Here is a 19,828-nt window from a genome sequence, read left to right as displayed (position 1 = left end):
AAAATAAGAGTTAAAGTTTGTGGGGTTGCTGATAATGTTCTTATCTGAATACTGTTTAAATTGTTTTATTACTTACATGCACACACACAAATCCAAACTCAATAACCACATCTCTCATTCCTTTTGGGGCCACTAGGCTTTGAACTACACAACACACACACACATATACACACATACACACACACACATGCTAAAAAGAATTAACAGCTAGAAAGAATCCTCCCCATCTTGCAACACTGAAATTTTGAACTAATTCTAAGTAATAAAAATAAGTCTAAGGAAATAAAATAAAGGAATTAATAAAATTAAAAGCAGAAAATAAATTAGAAAATAAGAGTTATTCAATAAAACGAAATTAAAAAGATAAAACTTTGAAAAATATGATTTAAAATAAAAAGAACAAAATTAAACAATGTAAAGAATAGAAAAGAACACGACTACACAGGGATTTTTTTATTATGAAAAGATATGCACAAAAGTATAAAAAAAACTAAAAAGTCACATGAAATGAGTAATTTTCTGAGAAAATACAAATTATCCAAGTGAGTCAAAAAAACAAGTAGAAACTCTAAACAAACTAATCAATAATCAATAATTGTATTAAAAAAACTCAATACAAGTAAATAAAAAATTTTTCCTCCAAAAAGGCTACAGTCCAAATGAGTTCCACTGAATAGGTAATTCACATCTCAAACACAATGCTGCAGAAAACAGAAATAAATGGGAAGCTACTCCATTTATTATACAAGACTAATATGATTCTGGTATCAAAATCAGAAAATGATAGCACAAAAAAACACAATAGGTTTTACTTCATGAATTCCAGGATGGTAAAAGTGAGAAAAAAAATCTACCATATAATTTACTACATTAACAGATTAGGGGAGAAAAATAGAAACCTCAATAGATATGGAAAAAACACTGATAAAATCCAATGCATTCTTTTTTTTTTAATTTAAATATTTGATATTTTTTATTTTTTATTTTTTTATTTCAGCTTATTATGAGGGTACAAAAGTTCAGTTTACATACGTTGCCTATGTACTGCCTATCCCCCCAAGTCAGAGCTCCAGGCGTGTCCATTCCCCAGACGGTGCGCAACGCACTCATCATGTAGGCATACACCCATCCCCTCCCCCCACCCCCACCTCAGTCTGATATCCGATTGGTATCATTCCCAAATGTGCATTTAGGTGATGATCAGGGAAACCAATTTTCTGGTGAGTACATGTGATGCTTGTTTTTCCATTCTTGGGATACTTCACTTAATATAATGTGTTCCAACTCTCTCCAGGAGAATCAAAGAGATGTCGTATCACTGTTATTTCTTATAGCTGAGTAATACTCCATGGTATACATATACCATAATTTACTAATCCAATCATGAATTGATGGGCATTTGGGTTGTTTCCACATCTTTGCGATTGTGAATTGTGCTGCTATAAACATTTGGGTACAGGTGTCTTTGTCATAGAATGACTTATGTTCCTTTGGGTAGATGCCCAATAATGGGATTGCTGGATCGAATGGTAGGTCTATTTGAATCTGTTTAAGGTATCTCCATAGTGCTTTCCACAGGGGTTGCACTAGTTTGCAGTCCCACCAGCAGTGTATGAGTGTTCCTGTCTCTCCGCATCCACGCCAACATGTGTTGTTTTGGGACATTTTGATAAAGGCCATTCTCACTGGGGTTAAGTGATATCTCATTGTGGTTTTGATTTGCATTTCTCTGATGATTAGGGATGTTGAGCATTTTTTCATATGTTTGTTAGCCATTCTTATATCTGCTTTTGAAAAATTTCTATTCATGTCGTTTGCCTACTTTTTGATAGGGTTGTTTGATTTTTTCTTGCTGATTTTCCTGAGGTCTAAATAGATTCTTGTTATCAGTCCTTTATCTGATGTGTAGTATGTGAAAATTTTTTCCCATTCTGTAGATGGTCTGTTTATTCTCGTGACTGTTTCTTTGGCTGTGCAGAAGCTTTTTAATTTAATCAGGTCCCATTCATTTATTTTTGTTGTTGCTGTGGTTGCCTTAGGGGTCTTCTTCATAAATTCTTTGCCTAGGCCAATGTCTGTAAGAGTCTTTCCTACATTTTCTTGTAGAATTCTAATCATTTCACACCTAAGGTTTAAGTCTGTTATCCACCGTGATTTGATTTTTGTGAGAGGTGAAAGCTGTGGGTCCTGTTTCAGTCTTCTACATGTGGCTATCCAGTTTTCCCAGCACCATTTATTGAATAGGGATTCTTGTCCCCAGAGTATGTTTTTGTCTGCTTTGTCAAAGATTAGATGTCTATATAAGGATGGTTTTATATTTGGATTTTCTGTTCTGTTCCACTGGTCTGTGTCCCTGCACTTGTGCCAATACCAGGCAGTTTAAGAACCACAGCCTTGTAGTATAGTTTGAAGTCTGGCAAATTAATACCTCCCATTTTGTTTTTATTGCTTAAAATTGCTTTTGCTATATGGAGTCTTCTCTGATTCCATACAAAGTGTATAATTATTTTTTCTATATTTGTGAAAAATGATGTTGGTAATTTAGTAGGGATTGCATTGAATCTGTAGATCACTTTGGGCAGTATAGACATTTTAACAATGTTGATTCTTCTGATCCACGAACATGGTATGGTTTTCCACCTATTTACATGTTCAAACTTTACAATAAACTTCATTCTGTTGTTGTATGGTTCTCCGAGTTTTTACACATTCATCAATTGTATATACAATTGCATGTATTTATCAAACCCATAGAACTGGAACTGTCCTGCATCCTGTCTACGGTGGTAGTCACATGAATTGATGAATGTGTAAAAACTCAGAGAACCATACAACAACAGAAATGAAGTTTATTATAAAGTTTAAAAATTAAAAATAAAAGCAAAAAAGCCTCATATAAGTAATACCTAAAGAGAGTAAATTTGGCTGTATGTAAATTATACCTCAATATACTCCATCTTCTAAAAATAGAAAGATTCTAATTTAAAAAGAACAATCATAATATAATTTGTTTAAAGAATAAGGGTGTAAATTACATTAGTGATATGAAAATTACCTATATTAATTTTTAAACAGATTACAAGACATATATGTAGTACATAATGTCTATAACATGATCCCACTTATATGCCTATATCTTACTTGATCTTTGCATAATGGAATTATAGACATTTTCCTCTTTGTTCATCTGTACTTTTTTCCTATAATGAATATATGTTATTTTCTAATAGTAACTTTTTTCAATGTTAGGTAGGTCGACTCTGGCCCAATGGTAGAGACTCAGCATAGAATTTCCTCTCTCAGACTGGCTCTGCTGCACAAGCCTGGACTCCAGGGGTGAACCTTGGCAGTGGCCCAAGGAAATCCAGTGGGGGCTTCCTAAGGTAACAAATATGGAAAAGTGGTCAAGGCCATGACAACAATGTGTCACAGGAGCTGATCATTCAGTTACCAAAGGCATGCATGAAAGAGTTTGCCAAACTGAATATAGCTCTTAAGAACTTACTTTGAGGCCCCACCAGGCACTGTCAAAGATTCCCTTCTGAGCACACTAGAAAGCATTCTCTACCAGCAGATTGGTCTCTGTCAAATTATTTATAGGAGATTGGTTCACATACTCAAAATGATATGAATACTTCTAATTATATCCAAACATGCCAAATGTCACTACAAACTATGCTGAGGGTTCATGTTGCCAAATGTCTTGCCCTAACAAAGAGGAGGTAGCTGCAGCATCAGCACATTAGTTCCTATATAAGCGGGGCTAACCCTTGTGCCTTATCTCCACCAAGAAGCCAGAGGTAAGTGATGGGGCCCTTGGGACCGCGGGGACAGAAAGAGCTGACCCTGGGGCTATCTCTGAGCATGAAACAGTTGCTCTCAACTTTGACTTTTGTTTTCATAGAGCCAGGCTTTCGGGCAGGGAAATTTTAATTCTACAACTGTATTACTGGAATTTCAAGCACTAATAAGAAACTTGTTGTTTTACAGTGTGGGACAGTTTTGAACGTGCATTTTCATCTGGAACTCCAGAGGTAAGACTTGGCTTTATTCAGTTATTGATGACAAAGGGGATTTAGTCTAATGAAGCTGTGAATAATTCTTAATTATATACCATTTCCATGTTTTTGCCATTATATCAGTAGAGAGCGTTTCCAAATGACTGCTTATAAATGCTAGAAATTCATTTTCTCAGAATGTCTTGTTCTCAGAGACTATCCTCACTTGAGTTCCAGGATTAAAGGACCATTTAGGACAGAATTAGCTCTGACAGTGAGTTCTCAGCTGTGCTTAGAACTGTCCAGGGGCAATAGACTGCATGCCAACCTTCCTCTACTGCAGAACATTGAAAACTTAGACATTTCACAGTTTTTTAAAACCCCAGAAAAATTCTTATCTAAAAATGTGAACACAAGCACCTTGTGAAAACCGTAATATTTTAGCTACTTTTGATGATTCATTGTTATTTGTTGTTAGAAAGATTTATTATTCATTTTAAAAGTTGCAAGTATTACACTCTTAGGATGCTAAATGCCATGACTAATTTAAGAGTGATCCTGCCCTTTCCAAACTTACTACCTGAAAGTAACAGAAAAACTCAATCAATCTAACACATCAACATTGCAGAGGCATATTTGTCAATAGAAGACAATGGCCTACATGCATGTGATGTACTCTTAAACTTTTTTCTCTTTTCTTTTTCTGAGTGAAAAGAAAAGAACTTTACGGAATTTGTGTGGGAAGATGGGCCTTCATGCTGGAGCTCTCCTTTCTCTGTGGTTAGACCTGTTAACTGACAGCTGAAATCCCTCATGTCAAAAGGAGACTGTCAAAAAAGATTTTAGAATTAAGGCAATGCTCAGTCTTGGTAACAAGCCAAATGACAAAAAATCCAGAGTATTAGAATGTATTATGAGGTTCTTTTAACAACTCACTGAGACACATAACATCTAATATCAAAATAGATGTTAAAAATAATTATTTGATTTATGAGAGAAAATGGCCATCTAAAAGGCAAAGATATTCCTGGTAGTTTTGAAAATATCGACCTTCATTTGCACAAAACAAACTTTCTTTCCTAACTATGTGATTGTCTTAGCAGATGGCAGATGCAAACACTATGCAGAAGGAGAAGTGAGGATTAAATCATGACAATTTCTATAAAACAATCCATCAAGAGTTTTAGGCTATAGAGATTATTACATTCAGAGATTAAAAAAACACGTAAGGATTCCACTCTAATTCAATTGTAGGTATCCTGGCCCTGAGGATCAAGATATTTGATCTGGAAAGGAAATTTGCAAAGTCCTAAAAATGAAGCCCCAATTACAGTCTCATTCCAAACTAGTCCTTTGGACTATGTTAGAACACTGAGGTTTTGCCAGACTGGAGGAAGAGTTCCAGCACAGGCTACACTCAACATTTCTTCCATTTCAAATCCTAACTCATATTTATAACTTCTGCTTTTTATTTCTCCTTCTTCTTTGTTTTTTTCCCCAAGGCAATATACTTTGCTAAATAAATCGCAGCCATGAGTGCGAGTTCGGACGCTGAGATGGCTGTTTTTGGCGAAGCCGCTCCCTACCTTCGAAAATCGGAAAAGGAGCGGATTGAGGCCCAAAACAAGCCTTTTGATGCTAAAACATCTGTCTTTGTCGTGGAGCCCAAGGAGTCCTACGTGAAGAGCACTGTACAAAGCAAGGAAGGAGGAAAAGTAACTGTAAAGACTGAAGGTGGAGCAGTAAGTGAAAACATAAAGAGAAAATACTTCCATTTTTATTTCTCTATCTCCTCAGTTCAGGAGCAGAAGCCTAACTTACTGAGAATCTCTAAGCCTATTGTCAATACAAACACCCTTCTAGTCAGTGTATAGACATCCGACTTGAAAGGCAAAAGGAATTCATAGCAATAATCTCGTGTCTGCCCTCCCCAACTTCCCAGAGGACTTCACCATACTAAGTAAAGGCCTTTACTATTTCCCTTCAATTCCCCACTTCGCAATGTAAATCTCCAAACTTGGGAGAAATAAAAACTAGTTCCCCTTATCAGAAGTTTAAAATGTACTTAAATAACGTATTAATATCCCTACTACTTTCCCAGTATAAAGTTTCTTGCAATGAATGAAAGGAAAAATTAAAAATGTAACCTATTAAAATAATAAAAGGACATAAACTGATAAATCTGGGATGAGAAAAAGAATATGAGAGGAAAAAAATCTAGAAAAAAGTTAGTGTCCTAGCTCATTCGTCATAGGAAACATATTTTCTTAACATCAAACTCTGAAATGAATATATTTTCATGGCTTTTTTTTAAAGAACATTGAATGATATAATGAAAGTATATATAATTATAGTTTTATACCAAAATAAATAGGCAAACATAAACTCAACCTCCAACCATTAAAACAAATTGGTCTCTTGCTTACTTACCAGACTCTGACTGTAAGAGAAGACCAAGTCTTCCCTATGAACCCTCCAAAATATGACAAAATTGAGGACATGGCTATGATGACCCATCTACATGAGCCTGGAGTGCTGTACAACCTCAAAGAGCGCTACGCAGCCTGGATGATCTATGTGAGTGCCCTTAAACAGCTCTTGTTATTCCATTTATTTATCTGAATAAAAGTAACAACCACATGTTGAATTTTCTGATTTCCCCAGACCTACTCAGGCCTCTTTTGTGTCACCGTCAACCCCTACAAGTGGCTGCCGGTGTACAACCCCGAGGTGGTGACGGCCTACCGAGGCAAGAAGCGCCAGGAGGCCCCGCCTCACATCTTCTCCATCTCTGACAACGCCTATCAGTTCATGCTGACTGGTGAGTGAGTGAGGCATCTACTTACAGAAATGTGCAAATAGAATCTCTGATGAACAAGACCTTTTTCAAGCCACATGGGGCTTCACTGCTTTCAAAAAAACTTTCACAGCCATGATGCCCTAAATTCCTCCCAGCAGCCATCTCCATTTTACAGATGAGTAAAGTGAAGCTCCCTGAAGTCACTGTCCTGTCCAAACTAACATAGCTAGGAAGTGGAAGCCTAGGTGAAAACATTAGCAGACCTCTGTAAATGTATTTATTGCTTTCCATACTTTTTTACTTTACAATTTGGATAGAAAACAAGTTGATTTTTAAAAAGTATCCACATCCATGGTAATCAAAGAAAAGAGTTATCAGCCACAGCTGGAAAACTTTGTGAATTCTTATCTTTATTTTCAAATGACACAGCTAATATTGCCAGCCTTTGGAGTAGAACATGAGTAAAGAAAGAGCTATGGCTTTCCTCCCAAAGATTTTAAAGCTCTGTCCTATTAGAATGAAAGAAAAAAAATCTTCCTTTTTTTTTATTTTATTTATTTATTTTTTTTTATTTTATTTTTATTTTTTGTTTGTTTTTCAGCTCATTATGGGGGTATAAAAGATCAGGCTATATACATTGCCCATGCCTCCCCATCCCCCCAAGTCTGAGCTTCAATTGTGTCCATTCCCTAGACAGTGCACATCACACTCATCACGTAGGTGTGCACCCCTCCCCTACCCCCACCCCATCCCCCTCAGTCAGAACTTCAAGCGTGTCCATTCCCCAGGCAGTGCGCATTGCACTCATCAAGTAAGTATACACCCATCCCTTCCACCCAGCCCCAACCTCTGTCCGATACCCAACTGGTGTTATTCCCAAATGTGCACTCAGGGAATTCCTTTTTTATTTGAGAAAAAAAAAATCTCTTCTCTTAGAAAAATTTTTTAAAAGTTATATAAAATCTGTTATTCCTGCCTTATGAAAGCATAAACACCCAGCTTTGATATGCATTATAGGCCCACATACAGCATTTAAAATCTTTCCTCTTCACATACCAAATACAGTGTCTCTGGAAATATTCTAAATTCCCAAGTTCCCATTGTTCCATGGAATTTTGGAAACTGAGGGTTATTTTTCCTTTTTGCTTGTTTTATTGAACTTGTTTTTAAATTGTCTCTTAACGGGGGACAGAAAAGAGAAAGGAATAAAATAGGACTCTCCCATTACAAATTGGCCAGCAATTTTACAAGGATTCTATGCCAGTAACTCATTCTTTCGTTGTCAACAGAAGCTGCTACCTCTCAGAAATTATCCAAACGCTGGCTCAGTCAGAGGTTTTAATACTCAGCAGCTGCATTTACACAGCTATGTACACCACCACCCCTACCAACGTCCCCAGGCCCCAGGCTTTGCTGAGGCTGCTCCAAATTCAAGGTTACTTATGGCTCCCAAACATGATTTTCATATAAAATCAAGCATATATTTTAGCATTGCAAAAAGAGACTAGAACAGTGTTTTCTCATCTATGCTCCCACTAGATGTGATATGATCGTCTATGATTTTGCTTAAACTGGAAAAAAAAAAAATCAAACTGAATGTGATCCAAAATCTGCATCTACTTCCCTGAGTGGAACTTTAAAGTTCTCTAAAGTCTATCTCTGCTTCTACATCTAAATAATATCTAGATTTGTAACTATTTTCTCTGAATAGATTTTTAGAGTTTAGTATTCTCTAAAATCTATCACTATAGAATTAAAGATTTAACAAACCAGCAAATCGATATAAATACAACATATGAGCCACATAACTTAGTGTTTGCTCTTATTATTTAGAAATGTGTATAGCATTAGAAGGAAATTAGAAGCAAATAAACACAAACATTCACAATTCCAGGTCTCTTCCTTATTTAATATTACCAGCATTCAAAGTAACAACATCAAAAGCTGAGAGGAGGTCATGTAACAGAAAAATATATAATATTGGAAAAGTCACTTACTCCTCTCTGGGTCTCAGCTTCTTTTTCTTTTAAAAGAAAGAACTGGCCTAAGTAGCAATTTCTAAGATCTCTTATGACTTTAAAATTCTATAATTCTTATTGAAATATTTATAAATAAAATTATATAATACCTGGGATTTTCTTTAAAATAATCCAGGAGACTGGGATGAGGTATGCATGACATAAAACTAGCCAAATGTTAATAACTGTGCAATGGGGGCTCATTATATTTATTGTCTCCACTTTCGTGTATGTTCAAAATTTTCCATAACAAAAGTTTTAAAAATTAATAAAACATACACCTCACACCCATTAAGATGGCTACTATCAAAAAAAAAAAAACAACCAGAAAGTAACAAGTGTTGGCAAGGATGTAGAGAAATTGGAACCCTTGTACACTGTTGGCAGGAATATAAAACGATACAGCTGCTGTGGAAAATAGTACGGCAGCTCCTCATCAAATGAAAAATAGAATTACAACAGGATCCAGCAATCCCACTTCTGAGTGTATACCCAAAATAACTGAAAGCAGGGTCTCGAGGAAACATTTGTACACCCATGTTCATAGCAGCATTATTCACAAAAGCTAAAACAGGGAGGCAAAGCAAGTGCCTATTGACAGATGAATGAATAAACAAAATGTGGTATATACATACAATGTATTCTGCCTTAAAAAAGAAGGAAATTCTGACATATGCTACAACAGGGATGAACCTTGAGGACATCATGTTGAGTGAAATAAGCCAACCACAAAAAAGACAAGTGCTGTATGATTCCACTTATATGAGGTATTTAGGGTAGTCAAACTCACAGGAGAGACAGGAGGATGGTGGTTTCTGGGGGCTGGGAGGAGTGGGGAATGGGGAGTTAGTATTTAATGAACACAGAGTTTCAGTTTTACAAGATGAAAAGAGTTATGGAGATGAAGGGTGGTGACGGTTGCACAACATAATGAATGTACTTAATACGACTGACCTGTATGTACACTTAAATATGGTTAAAGTGGTAAATTTTATTATGTGTATTTTACTACCACAACAAAATTAATAAGTACAAAAAAACCCACCCAGATGATTCTTTGTCTCTTATTTTCTCAAATTTTACTCCAACCAACAATTGGCTATTTTGGAGGCTAAACCCAAAACCAAAATCATAGGACACAAATTCAAACAGTTTAAAAGAACATACTGTTTTATCTGAACTGATTCAATAATCTTTATATTGAATGTTCATTTTCTTAACTGATTATCTTGATTTCTTTCACAGATCGTGAGAACCAGTCCATCCTGATCACGTATGTGATATTTTTCCCTTTCTGATTTGCAGTGATTGCCTTATATGTTGACAATGTGGGCCATAGTTCTGATCTCTTCTCGGATTTCTGTTTGACAGTGGAGAATCCGGAGCAGGAAAGACTGTGAATACCAAGCGTGTCATCCAGTACTTTGCAACAATTGCAGTTACTGGAGAGAAGAAGAAGGAGGAATCTGGCAAAATGCAGGTGCGTCTGATAGTCACAGTTAGAATCAAGACTGTCAAGGCTCGCAGATATATGGAGCCCCAGATGTGAGAACTGCTCTTGCCTTTGCAGGGGACTCTGGAAGATCAAATCATCAGTGCTAACCCCCTCCTGGAGGCCTTTGGCAATGCCAAGACCGTGAGGAATGACAACTCCTCTCGTTTTGTAAGTCCCTTAGTCACCGAGGGGTCTTAGCCCTAAACTTCCAGAGTAGCCATGTCTGAATTATTATTTCAGTTGCATCTCTCTGTGTGCTTCAGTTTTCTAATACTAAATAATCTTTATCTTTTCAAGGGTAAATTCATTAGAATCCACTTCGGTACTACAGGGAAGCTGGCATCTGCTGATATCGAAACCTGTGAGTAACAGGACTACATCAAAACAGAGAGACAAATGATTTCATTTCCAGGGATATTTTGCAACACTTGCTGTGCACCATGCCTGTAAAAGAGTGATCTGCTGCCAGTGTTGCCTGTGAGCTAATGCCAGATTTATCCATAATCCACTGAGGGCTCCATTTATCTCAATCTCAGACTGCTGGTTCTATAGCATATCCTAGAGAAATTCCTGCTCAGAAGCAACTATAACTTTTTTTTTCCAGGACAAATACTAGGGCTTCCTATGGATTCCTATGAGTTACCTATGGGTTCCCGATACATCTGTATGATTTGCTCTTGATCTGAGCTTTGGAAGATGCTTCCAAGGTGCCCCCTCACAACAAAGTTAATCTTAGGTGATCCACAGAAGGAAGGGATATTAGGGATCAACTAAAATACAGAGGTCATGGATCCTCCACATAAAAAAAATGTTTGTTCTAGAGCAGGTATGCTTCAGTTGCTGCCCTTAGATGGTGAGAATCATGGGCAATTGCCATATCCATCTGCAAGTCTAGCATGTACAACCACAGGATTTATGAAATTGAAATCTCAGTGGAGTCAAATGTAATACCTGCAATTTTGGCCAGAGACACTGAGGTTCATTTAATATCTTAGAAGCACTACTATTTTTTTCTAACTCAATTTCTCTCTCTCTCTCTCTTTCTTTCCAGATCTTCTAGAGAAGTCTAGAGTTACTTTCCAGCTAAAGGCTGAAAGAAGCTACCATATTTTTTATCAGATCACTTCCAATAAGAAGCCAGATCTAATTGGTAAGAGGGAACTTAAATTCACAGGCTAGAAGTTAATCACTGCACTAACATCTTCTAATGTAAAATGTATACCTTGAATTCTATGTATCCAGAAATGCTCCTGATCACCACCAACCCATACGACTATGCCTTTGTCAGTCAGGGGGAGATCACAGTTCCCAGCATTGATGACCAAGAAGAGTTGATGGCCACAGATGTAAGTTACACACAATTTTTAAAAAATCCATTATGTATAGGAATGACAATAGCAACCCACTGTAGATGTGGTTACCTTAGTATATCCTGATATAGCATAAATTTTCCTCTAAGTTAGTCTCTTCTGCCCTAACTTTTGTCCTATCATTTTTTCTGACAGAGTGCCATTGACATCCTGGGCTTTACTCCTGAAGAGAAAGTGTCCATCTATAAACTCACAGGGGCTGTGATGCATTATGGGAACATGAAGTTCAAGCAAAAACAGCGCGAGGAACAAGCTGAGCCAGATGGCACTGAAGGTACCAAGTGAACCTCCATCTGTGTTTGAATCAGACAATACAGTCCCCCCCCAAAAAACTCCTATTCTACACTTCACATCTCCTTTGTAGCTGTACCTCTGAAGGGCAAATACACATTTACACACACTGCATGCTTTCATCACCCCCTCCCTTCCGTACATCTCCGTAACTCTATCATTTGTATCAAGCCCAAATAAGTCACAGTGAACCCCAATTGGCCACTTATAAGCACAACCTATAAGACAGAATGAGATGAATAGTGTTCCTGCTTTGCCTTGGCAATCAGGGTGGGTATATAAGATAACTTTGCACACTGGTCTATTTTAGCACTGGCCAGGAAATTCTAGTAACTAGCAATAGAGAATCTGCCCAAACACAGTGAAAGGTGCTCCTAGAGACATCTGCATGCATGTGTTGTCTATATATAAACCTATAGACAATATGGGCAGCAAACCAAAAAGGAATTGAAAAAGAAAAATCATATACTCTACATATGGAAAGAACATGCAATGTACAGGACCTACCATAGAAAGCTAATCGTCTTTCCTTAAAGCCTTTCCTGACCACTCAAACTTGATATTATCTCTCCTGCCTCTAAACTTTTCAGAAGTTATCTCTGTACCTGACATGTGGCATTTATTTACATTATAGTCGTTGACAAAATTTTAGAAAGGAACTCTATAGCGGTCACCCAGTGAAATTTAATATCCATATTTTCAGATAAAGAAATTAATTCAGCAAGATTAAATTGGGAGGGGCAAAACTAAGAACTCAAATATTCTGAATTTTACCTCTCCCTGACAGTGAATATTTACCTTATCCTTCCAACTAGGCCAATGTGTCTTAAAAATAGGGAAACTTTGGCTTTTACTTTTCATAAATATTGCAATGAAAACTGGTAAACTTATGTTTATCATTGATGAAAAAATTCTCAAAAGTTACTTGCAACACATCACTAAAGGCCAGCGTAACTGATCAAATATTTAGTGGCAAACATATGCTCTAAGGTATAGAGAACTACATTTGATCGTCTATAGAATAATAGAAAAGGAATTGGAGAAAAATGGAAAGATTAAGTTAAAGAGGATATCTACCACTAAACAAAATTTCCTGAATTGTGCCTCTGTAGTTGCTGACAAGGCAGCCTATCTCCAGAGTCTGAACTCTGCTGACCTGCTCAAAGCCCTCTGCTACCCCAGGGTCAAGGTGGGCAATGAGTACGTCACCAAAGGCCAGACCGTGCAGCAGGTAAGTACATGACCTCAGTGAATCACACACATCCCAGGCCTTCATGACACATCTTTAATAACGCCAACATTTCACTCTATCTGTGAAGGTGTACAATGCGGTGGGTGCTCTGGCCAAAGCCGTCTACGAGAAGATGTTCCTGTGGATGGTCACCCGCATCAACCAGCAGCTGGACACCAAGCAGCCCAGGCAGTACTTCATCGGGGTCCTGGACATCGCTGGCTTTGAGATCTTTGATGTGAGTTATCTTCATATTAATAAAAACTGAGAGGTAGGCAATTGTGATCTTTTATATACTATTAATAGGTATTATCATTATTCATTTACATTTGTAGTACCCACATTGCACCTAGAACAAGTGCTATCTCCAAAATAGCTAGGAGATAACAGAATATAATACTAATAACAGCTAATATGTATTGAGCAGTCAGTGTATTTCTGGCACTATACTAGGGACTTGAAAATGTTACCTTATTAGATCTTCAAAACAACCCAAGGAGTAGCTAATATTATCCCTAATTACATACAGAGGAAACTAAGATGCAGGGAAATCAAAACACTAGCTAAAGATTCCACAGCCATATAAGACAAAGTCAAGAGAGGAACCCAGATCTGTAGCATCTGGTCCATACACAAGATATCTTTCATGGAGAAGCAAAGGCTCAAAGGCAGAAGCCCAAAGACAAATGATAGTCTCTCCCCTTCCAGGTTCATCTTACACAAACTGTTTCACCTCCAGGGCATCAGCTTCATTATCTATAAAATGAGGGAGTAAATTTTAATTTTACAAAGACTTTTTGGATCTTCAATTGCTATGATATATAAGGTCCCTACGTTCACAGACCTAACAAGGGGGATTTGCCATGTGTTTGATATGAATAGAAGAGAAATTAGGCCTATTCATTTCACTTCATAAAACAAGAGCTTTATACTAATGGTCTTAAGGTAAGCTTTCCTGAGTGTGACAGCCAAAGGTGAAAATATGAACTTTATCTTGAGTAGGAGTGGTGACAGAAGTGAGGCTTTCCAATAACTTAGATCTCCTCTTACCCTTAAATCTGAACCCTAACACACAGGACCATGGTTGTACTTTAATCTATATTTTTGCCCATGTAATCTTAGAGGTGAAAGGAGATGAATTCTACCAGACTGTTTAATTGATATCTCGGCCCCTATATAATGCCCAGAATTCATGAGAAAGGCTCATGTCAATAATAATCATTTTTTTTCCTGGGAACTGTGAAGGAACAACAATTAGTTTAAATTGTATCTCATTACTGTATTCCACATTTTTCCAATAACTTTCCCTAACTTTTCAGTAATGAATTTTACTACTATATACTATATACCATTCATTAATATATATTGGAAATCTCTACTGTTTTGTGCAGTTTAACAGCCTGGAGCAGCTGTGCATCAATTTCACCAACGAGAAACTGCAACAGTTTTTCAACCACCACATGTTCGTGCTGGAGCAGGAGGAGTACAAGAAGGAAGGCATCGAGTGGACGTTCATCGACTTCGGCATGGACCTGGCTGCCTGCATCGAGCTCATAGAGAAGGTAGGCCTGTTTGACTTCTAAAGAAAGGTCGGACTGTAAAGGACTGTAAGAATAACTTTCCCAGATGTCTTAATTCGAGAAAGTATTACTGTAATCTCAAATAGTTTGAGATCTGAACAAACTGGAAAATTACTATTTTGAAATTACTTCTTCAACTTTTATATAAGATGGATCTGACAGTTTAGTTTTGTTCTAACAATTTTTATTCTGATACTGAGTCAAATCCAATTTTAAAACAGCACTGAAAACTATTTAAGATGACCTGCTTCACTAGAAGCAATGCCTTCATTAGTTCTTAACCTATCTCCATTATGAGCCAAGATATCAGTAATAAAAATATTTTTCTTTTTTAAAAAATATTTTTCTAAATAAATAGTAATGCATAAATAATACAGCGAGTGCTTTCATGAAAGCTAATCTGTTTGAATTCAAGAAGTCAAATTGTAAATGCTGCTTCATTGTCTTTAAAGAGATTATGTACACAAAATATCTTAAATAAGATTGAGTTATTTATATATACTGTTTAATTATTGCACATACAGCCAACATCATTCTAAGTCAGTAAGTCCTTTTCAAAGCAAAATAAAATTTTGACAATAGATTTATTCATTTAATAGGAAAAAACTGATAAATATGTAACATTTTAGCAGGTCACCTCCACATGCTGTGCTGACATTTGGAGTTGGTATCTAGCTATTCTTTTAATTAAAAATCATGCTACAGATTGAATGTGAGAAGGAATGGTAGAAAAGTCATTCTAGTACTAACAAAGGAACTTCTTTGGGCTGAGACCGCAGTTTATTTCATACACATATTTAATTTGGGGTGTTCATAATTCAATCAAATGACAGCCACCCTGTCTATATTTTTTGAGAGAAGTTAGGTTGACACAAATGTCTACTTTTCTGAATTCAGCCACTGGGCATCTTCTCCATCCTGGAAGAGGAGTGCATGTTCCCCAAGGCAACAGACACGTCCTTCAAGAACAAGCTGTATGACCAGCACCTGGGCAAGTCTGCCAACTTCCAGAAGCCCAGGGTGGTCAAAGGCAAGGCGGAAGCCCACTTCTCCCTGATTCACTACGCTGGCATTGTGGACTACAACATCACTGGTTGGCTTGACAAAAACAAGGACCCCCTGAATGACACTGTGGTTGGGCTGTACCAGAAGTCCGCCATGAAGACTCTGGCTAGTCTCTTTTCTACGTATGCTAGTGCTGAAGCAGGTACTTTCTGTGCCCTTAATCTAAATTAAATCTATTCCCACAGAATGTTCATATAACATATGTTCATATAAACCTCTGGTATTCTACTCTAATCGAGGGGTTTTCTTTTTACTTCAGATAGCGGCACAAAGAAAGGTACTAAGAAGAAGGGCTCATCTTTCCAGACTGTGTCTGCCCTTTTCAGGGTAAAGTACAAATTTAATTTGAAAAATCTATTCAGTTTCTATGAATTACCATAATTATAGGATTTAGAATAAATTATGAGGGAATGAAATGTTAATAGGAGTCACTTCAAATATTCACTCTTGTCAGGGTAGAGCCAAATACTCCTCCTGTAGGGATGGATGCTTTACCCATTATTCCTCATTATGATTATCTAAAGTATTCAGCAATGCCAACATGTCCTTAGAAGCTTTCTTATTATATGAGGCTGATTTCTAAAGAGGCGTAGTAGCTAAACTTCAAAGCTGTCCCTGTGGAAGGTTGTATTCTTATTCTACTAATGTTGCCCTTTGAGAATAAGCCTGAGATACACTCGTTACATCTTCCACCAAAACACATCTTTGCCCTCTGAGATGCATTTAATTTTTTATTATAGCTGAAAATCATCTAAAAAGCCAAACCTAGTGATTTAAATGGATGATTAAGCCAGAACACATCTCTTGAAATCAAAAGAACAATAATTTTACTATAAAATAATGTGATTTTCTTACATAGCATTATGAACTGGCTCCTCGAAAGGGGAATATGCCAAATGTCTGGACTAATGGCTGCTTTATCAAAATTTGTGTTGCTAAGTCTCATTCCTTTTAAAACTAAAATGCAGATATACATAGACTTAAGCCCTAAACAAGAAAAATGCTCTTGTTCTTTTTCTTTCTCACTACCCACTTGTAGTATCTTACCAAATAAATTCTTGTTTCATCAACTTATCCTTGTACATGTTTTCAAGATTGGAAACTCACATTACTTATTTTCTTCATTTTCTAATTGTTAACTGAGATGCGAAAAAAAAAATGTGACTTCTTAAGAGTATGCTTAAGAAATACTGAGAAATATTTGTATGTGAGTTTTCTGTGACTGAGTAAAACATCATCCTCTGTCATCATCAATTATTCTATTTCTGGAATAACTCTCCTATAGGCTTCAGACTGTAGATATTTTCAGGTACCCAAGATCTATCCACACAAGGTTATATAGTCTCAAAATTTTAGAGTCTTCAAAAAACAAAGCAAAACAAAAGTTAGAGGTCTCAGGGAACAATAAATGCAAGGAAGGAATGGCAAAAGTTAGGATAATTGCTAACCTAGATTACCACGGTAAACTGCTACTGTGAAAATTATTGGCACTAAGAGAGAAGAAAGAGACCTCAGAGATAATTTCAACTATTTTTAGATAAGACCCAGAAAGACAAAAGGAATTTTATAGAGTCAGACAACTCATTAGTGGCAGAGAGAGGCCACAGTCTTTTGTCTTCTGATTCCCAACTGAGAAACACTTCCTGTGCATCAAGGCTACTGAATTTGCAGTTTGTCTACAAGACAGAACTTAGGTGTTATAAATGAATATCTTAGAATATGTATTTTTCCCAATACTTTGGCCTTTTGGTTATTTGGCAGGCTAGAACTCTTGAGACCTTCAAAATACAGAGCAACTGAAGCCTCATAGACTTATGCCATGGTTAAAAGACTGCCTAGGTTCATTCTATATAATTACAAAAAAGGCAATCCGAAATCTAACTTTCTCATCAAATCCCTTCTGTCTGGTTCTAGGAAAATTTAAATAAACTGATGACCAATCTAAGGAGCACACACCCTCACTTTGTACGGTGTATCATTCCCAACGAAACCAAAACTCCCGGTAAGGCACAGAGCATGAAATAATCCAACAGTCTTAGGTTTGAAAATTAAATGCCCAGCAGTAAGTATTATTCTATATTTTTAGGGGCAATGGAACATGAACTTGTCCTGCACCAGCTGAGGTGTAACGGTGTGCTGGAAGGCATCCGCATCTGTAGGAAAGGATTCCCAAGCAGAATCTTATATGGGGATTTTAAGCAAAGGTCAGTCCTCTTTGCTGTATTTCACTGAATGCTGTGATTAGTTCACCACCTTAATTTTTTTCCTCTGTTCATTATATTTCATATATCCTTCTTAGCATATTTTTTAAATTTTTTGACTCAGCACAGATGTCAGGCACCCTTCTTAGTATATATTATAAAATTAAGAAGTCAAATAGTTAGTCCTGTGGTGGTAGGACAGAATAACGGGTTAGAAGAATAACAGGATGGTGACATACAACAGAAAGTCATATTGTTTTACTATCTGACTTTATAGGACAGTTGGATTTTGCACTTTTACTTTTGCTCTCATATGTTCATTGATCTTTTGTTTTGGTGTCATTTGGTTTGCATGTGATTGCATTTTCCTAACCATTCTTTCTTTGTTTAACTGAGCAGATACAAGGTTTTAAATGCAAGTGCTATTCCAGAGGGACAGTTCATTGACAGTAAGAAGGCTTCTGAGAAACTTCTTGCCTCTATTGATATTGATCATACTCAATATAAATTTGGACACACCAAGGTATAGCTGTTATTTATTTATACCTGATGCAAGTACCTTCCGCCATTTCTGTGTCTCCTGTAGTACGGGGATGATTTGTGACTCTTCCTTTTGCCAGGTTTTCTTCAAAGCTGGACTTTTGGGTCTTCTGGAAGAAATGAGAGATGAAAAGTTGGCCCAGATTATAACAAGAACGCAAGCAGTCTGTAGGGGATTCCTAATGAGGGTAGAATATCAGAAGATGTTGCAAAGGAGGTAACAACCATACAGAATATCAGGATTATACGATCCCTTAGGGACTATCCATTAGCCTTCCTTATTCATTAATTATTTTATTTTGTGGCTAATATGTGCCTCTCACCCAGTTCAGAACTCACCACGACAGGACATCAGCCCTTTGCTTCAGCCCTCACACTTGGATTCCCTCCAAAACTTCTCTCCTGCCTGCAATTCCTCCCTTTCCATCCATCTCCCATATAGCTGCAGGAACCGTCTGCAGTAAGCACTATTGTCATCACACCAGTTGCCTTGCTGGGCCGTCAAGGTCCTCTCTATTCCCCACCTCATCTATCATTTCCAACCACACAGCATTTTCCAGCCAGGATAAACAATTTGCTTGTCTCCTATTCTCATGTTTGACAAGCCCTCTTCCCACATCCTAATTTATCTATTTAACAATTCAGAACTTCCATTTCTGCTTTCTGTAATTAACCCCACCCAGCTTACCTACCCAGCACTACTGCATTCCCTCTCCTTACACACACATGCACATTCATTTCACACATCTATACTGATTCAGGTCTGCACTATAAGTGTTCCTGAGTCTCTTCCGTGTGTCTACATTGTGGTTTGTGTCCTTTGCAGAGTTATAGGTCTTAAAAATTGAACCTATAGAAACAGAATTTCTACTGTAACAAGCTTGAAGAGACATACACATTGCTATAAGGTAGTCAAACCTAGCCAGTCTATGGCTATACTTTGCAGAAGGGGTATATTTTATTACTATTTTTCAATCTTATTTAAATAAAACAAATTTTGGAGATCAACCCATGTTAAATGACCTGTGAATATTAACAATCTGATTAAGCAAATAAGACTGAGGCAATTGAAAGAATTTAAGACAAGCCAGTATATTATCTGAAGAAGCTAACAAAAGAAGTTTATAGAGTGGATAATTCAGTGGTGTTCAGAGTAAGAGGAGTGGCTTCAAGGAAGAAATGACGAATCATAAAGTCAGTTTAGGTGGGGCAGTACAGAAAGCAACCTATGCCATTTCA

At 37.0% G+C, this 19,828-nt stretch overlaps 1 protein-coding gene across 1 annotated transcript in view; it reads left to right on the top strand.

Annotated features, from left to right (window-relative positions):
* Window positions 1-3,779: 3,779 nt before the first annotated feature.
* Window positions 3,780-19,828, top strand: part of LOC138392464 (myosin-8) — a 30,370-nt gene continuing 14,321 nt past the window's right edge. Inside the window, exons 1-21 of the mRNA XM_069483246.1 lie at window positions 3,780-3,800; window positions 3,991-4,034; window positions 5,501-5,740; window positions 6,432-6,575; window positions 6,663-6,819; window positions 10,062-10,089; window positions 10,188-10,296; window positions 10,387-10,479; window positions 10,609-10,672; window positions 11,363-11,461; window positions 11,554-11,657; window positions 11,817-11,955; window positions 13,085-13,203; window positions 13,292-13,441; window positions 14,595-14,765; window positions 15,681-15,990; window positions 16,108-16,175; window positions 17,763-17,850; window positions 17,935-18,052; window positions 18,449-18,572; window positions 18,670-18,806. Coding sequence (XP_069339347.1) covers window positions 5,531-5,740; window positions 6,432-6,575; window positions 6,663-6,819; window positions 10,062-10,089; window positions 10,188-10,296; window positions 10,387-10,479; window positions 10,609-10,672; window positions 11,363-11,461; window positions 11,554-11,657; window positions 11,817-11,955; window positions 13,085-13,203; window positions 13,292-13,441; window positions 14,595-14,765; window positions 15,681-15,990; window positions 16,108-16,175; window positions 17,763-17,850; window positions 17,935-18,052; window positions 18,449-18,572; window positions 18,670-18,806 — 2,432 coding nt within the window. The 5' untranslated portion in view covers window positions 3,780-3,800; window positions 3,991-4,034; window positions 5,501-5,530. The remainder of the gene's footprint in view (window positions 3,801-3,990; window positions 4,035-5,500; window positions 5,741-6,431; window positions 6,576-6,662; window positions 6,820-10,061; window positions 10,090-10,187; window positions 10,297-10,386; window positions 10,480-10,608; window positions 10,673-11,362; window positions 11,462-11,553; window positions 11,658-11,816; window positions 11,956-13,084; window positions 13,204-13,291; window positions 13,442-14,594; window positions 14,766-15,680; window positions 15,991-16,107; window positions 16,176-17,762; window positions 17,851-17,934; window positions 18,053-18,448; window positions 18,573-18,669; window positions 18,807-19,828) is intronic.

The sequence above is a fragment of the Eulemur rufifrons genome, chromosome 9 (assembly GCF_041146395.1).
Source record: "Eulemur rufifrons isolate Redbay chromosome 9, OSU_ERuf_1, whole genome shotgun sequence".
NCBI lineage: Eukaryota > Metazoa > Chordata > Mammalia > Primates > Lemuridae > Eulemur > Eulemur rufifrons.
This window is presented reverse-complemented; position numbering and strand designations above follow the sequence as displayed.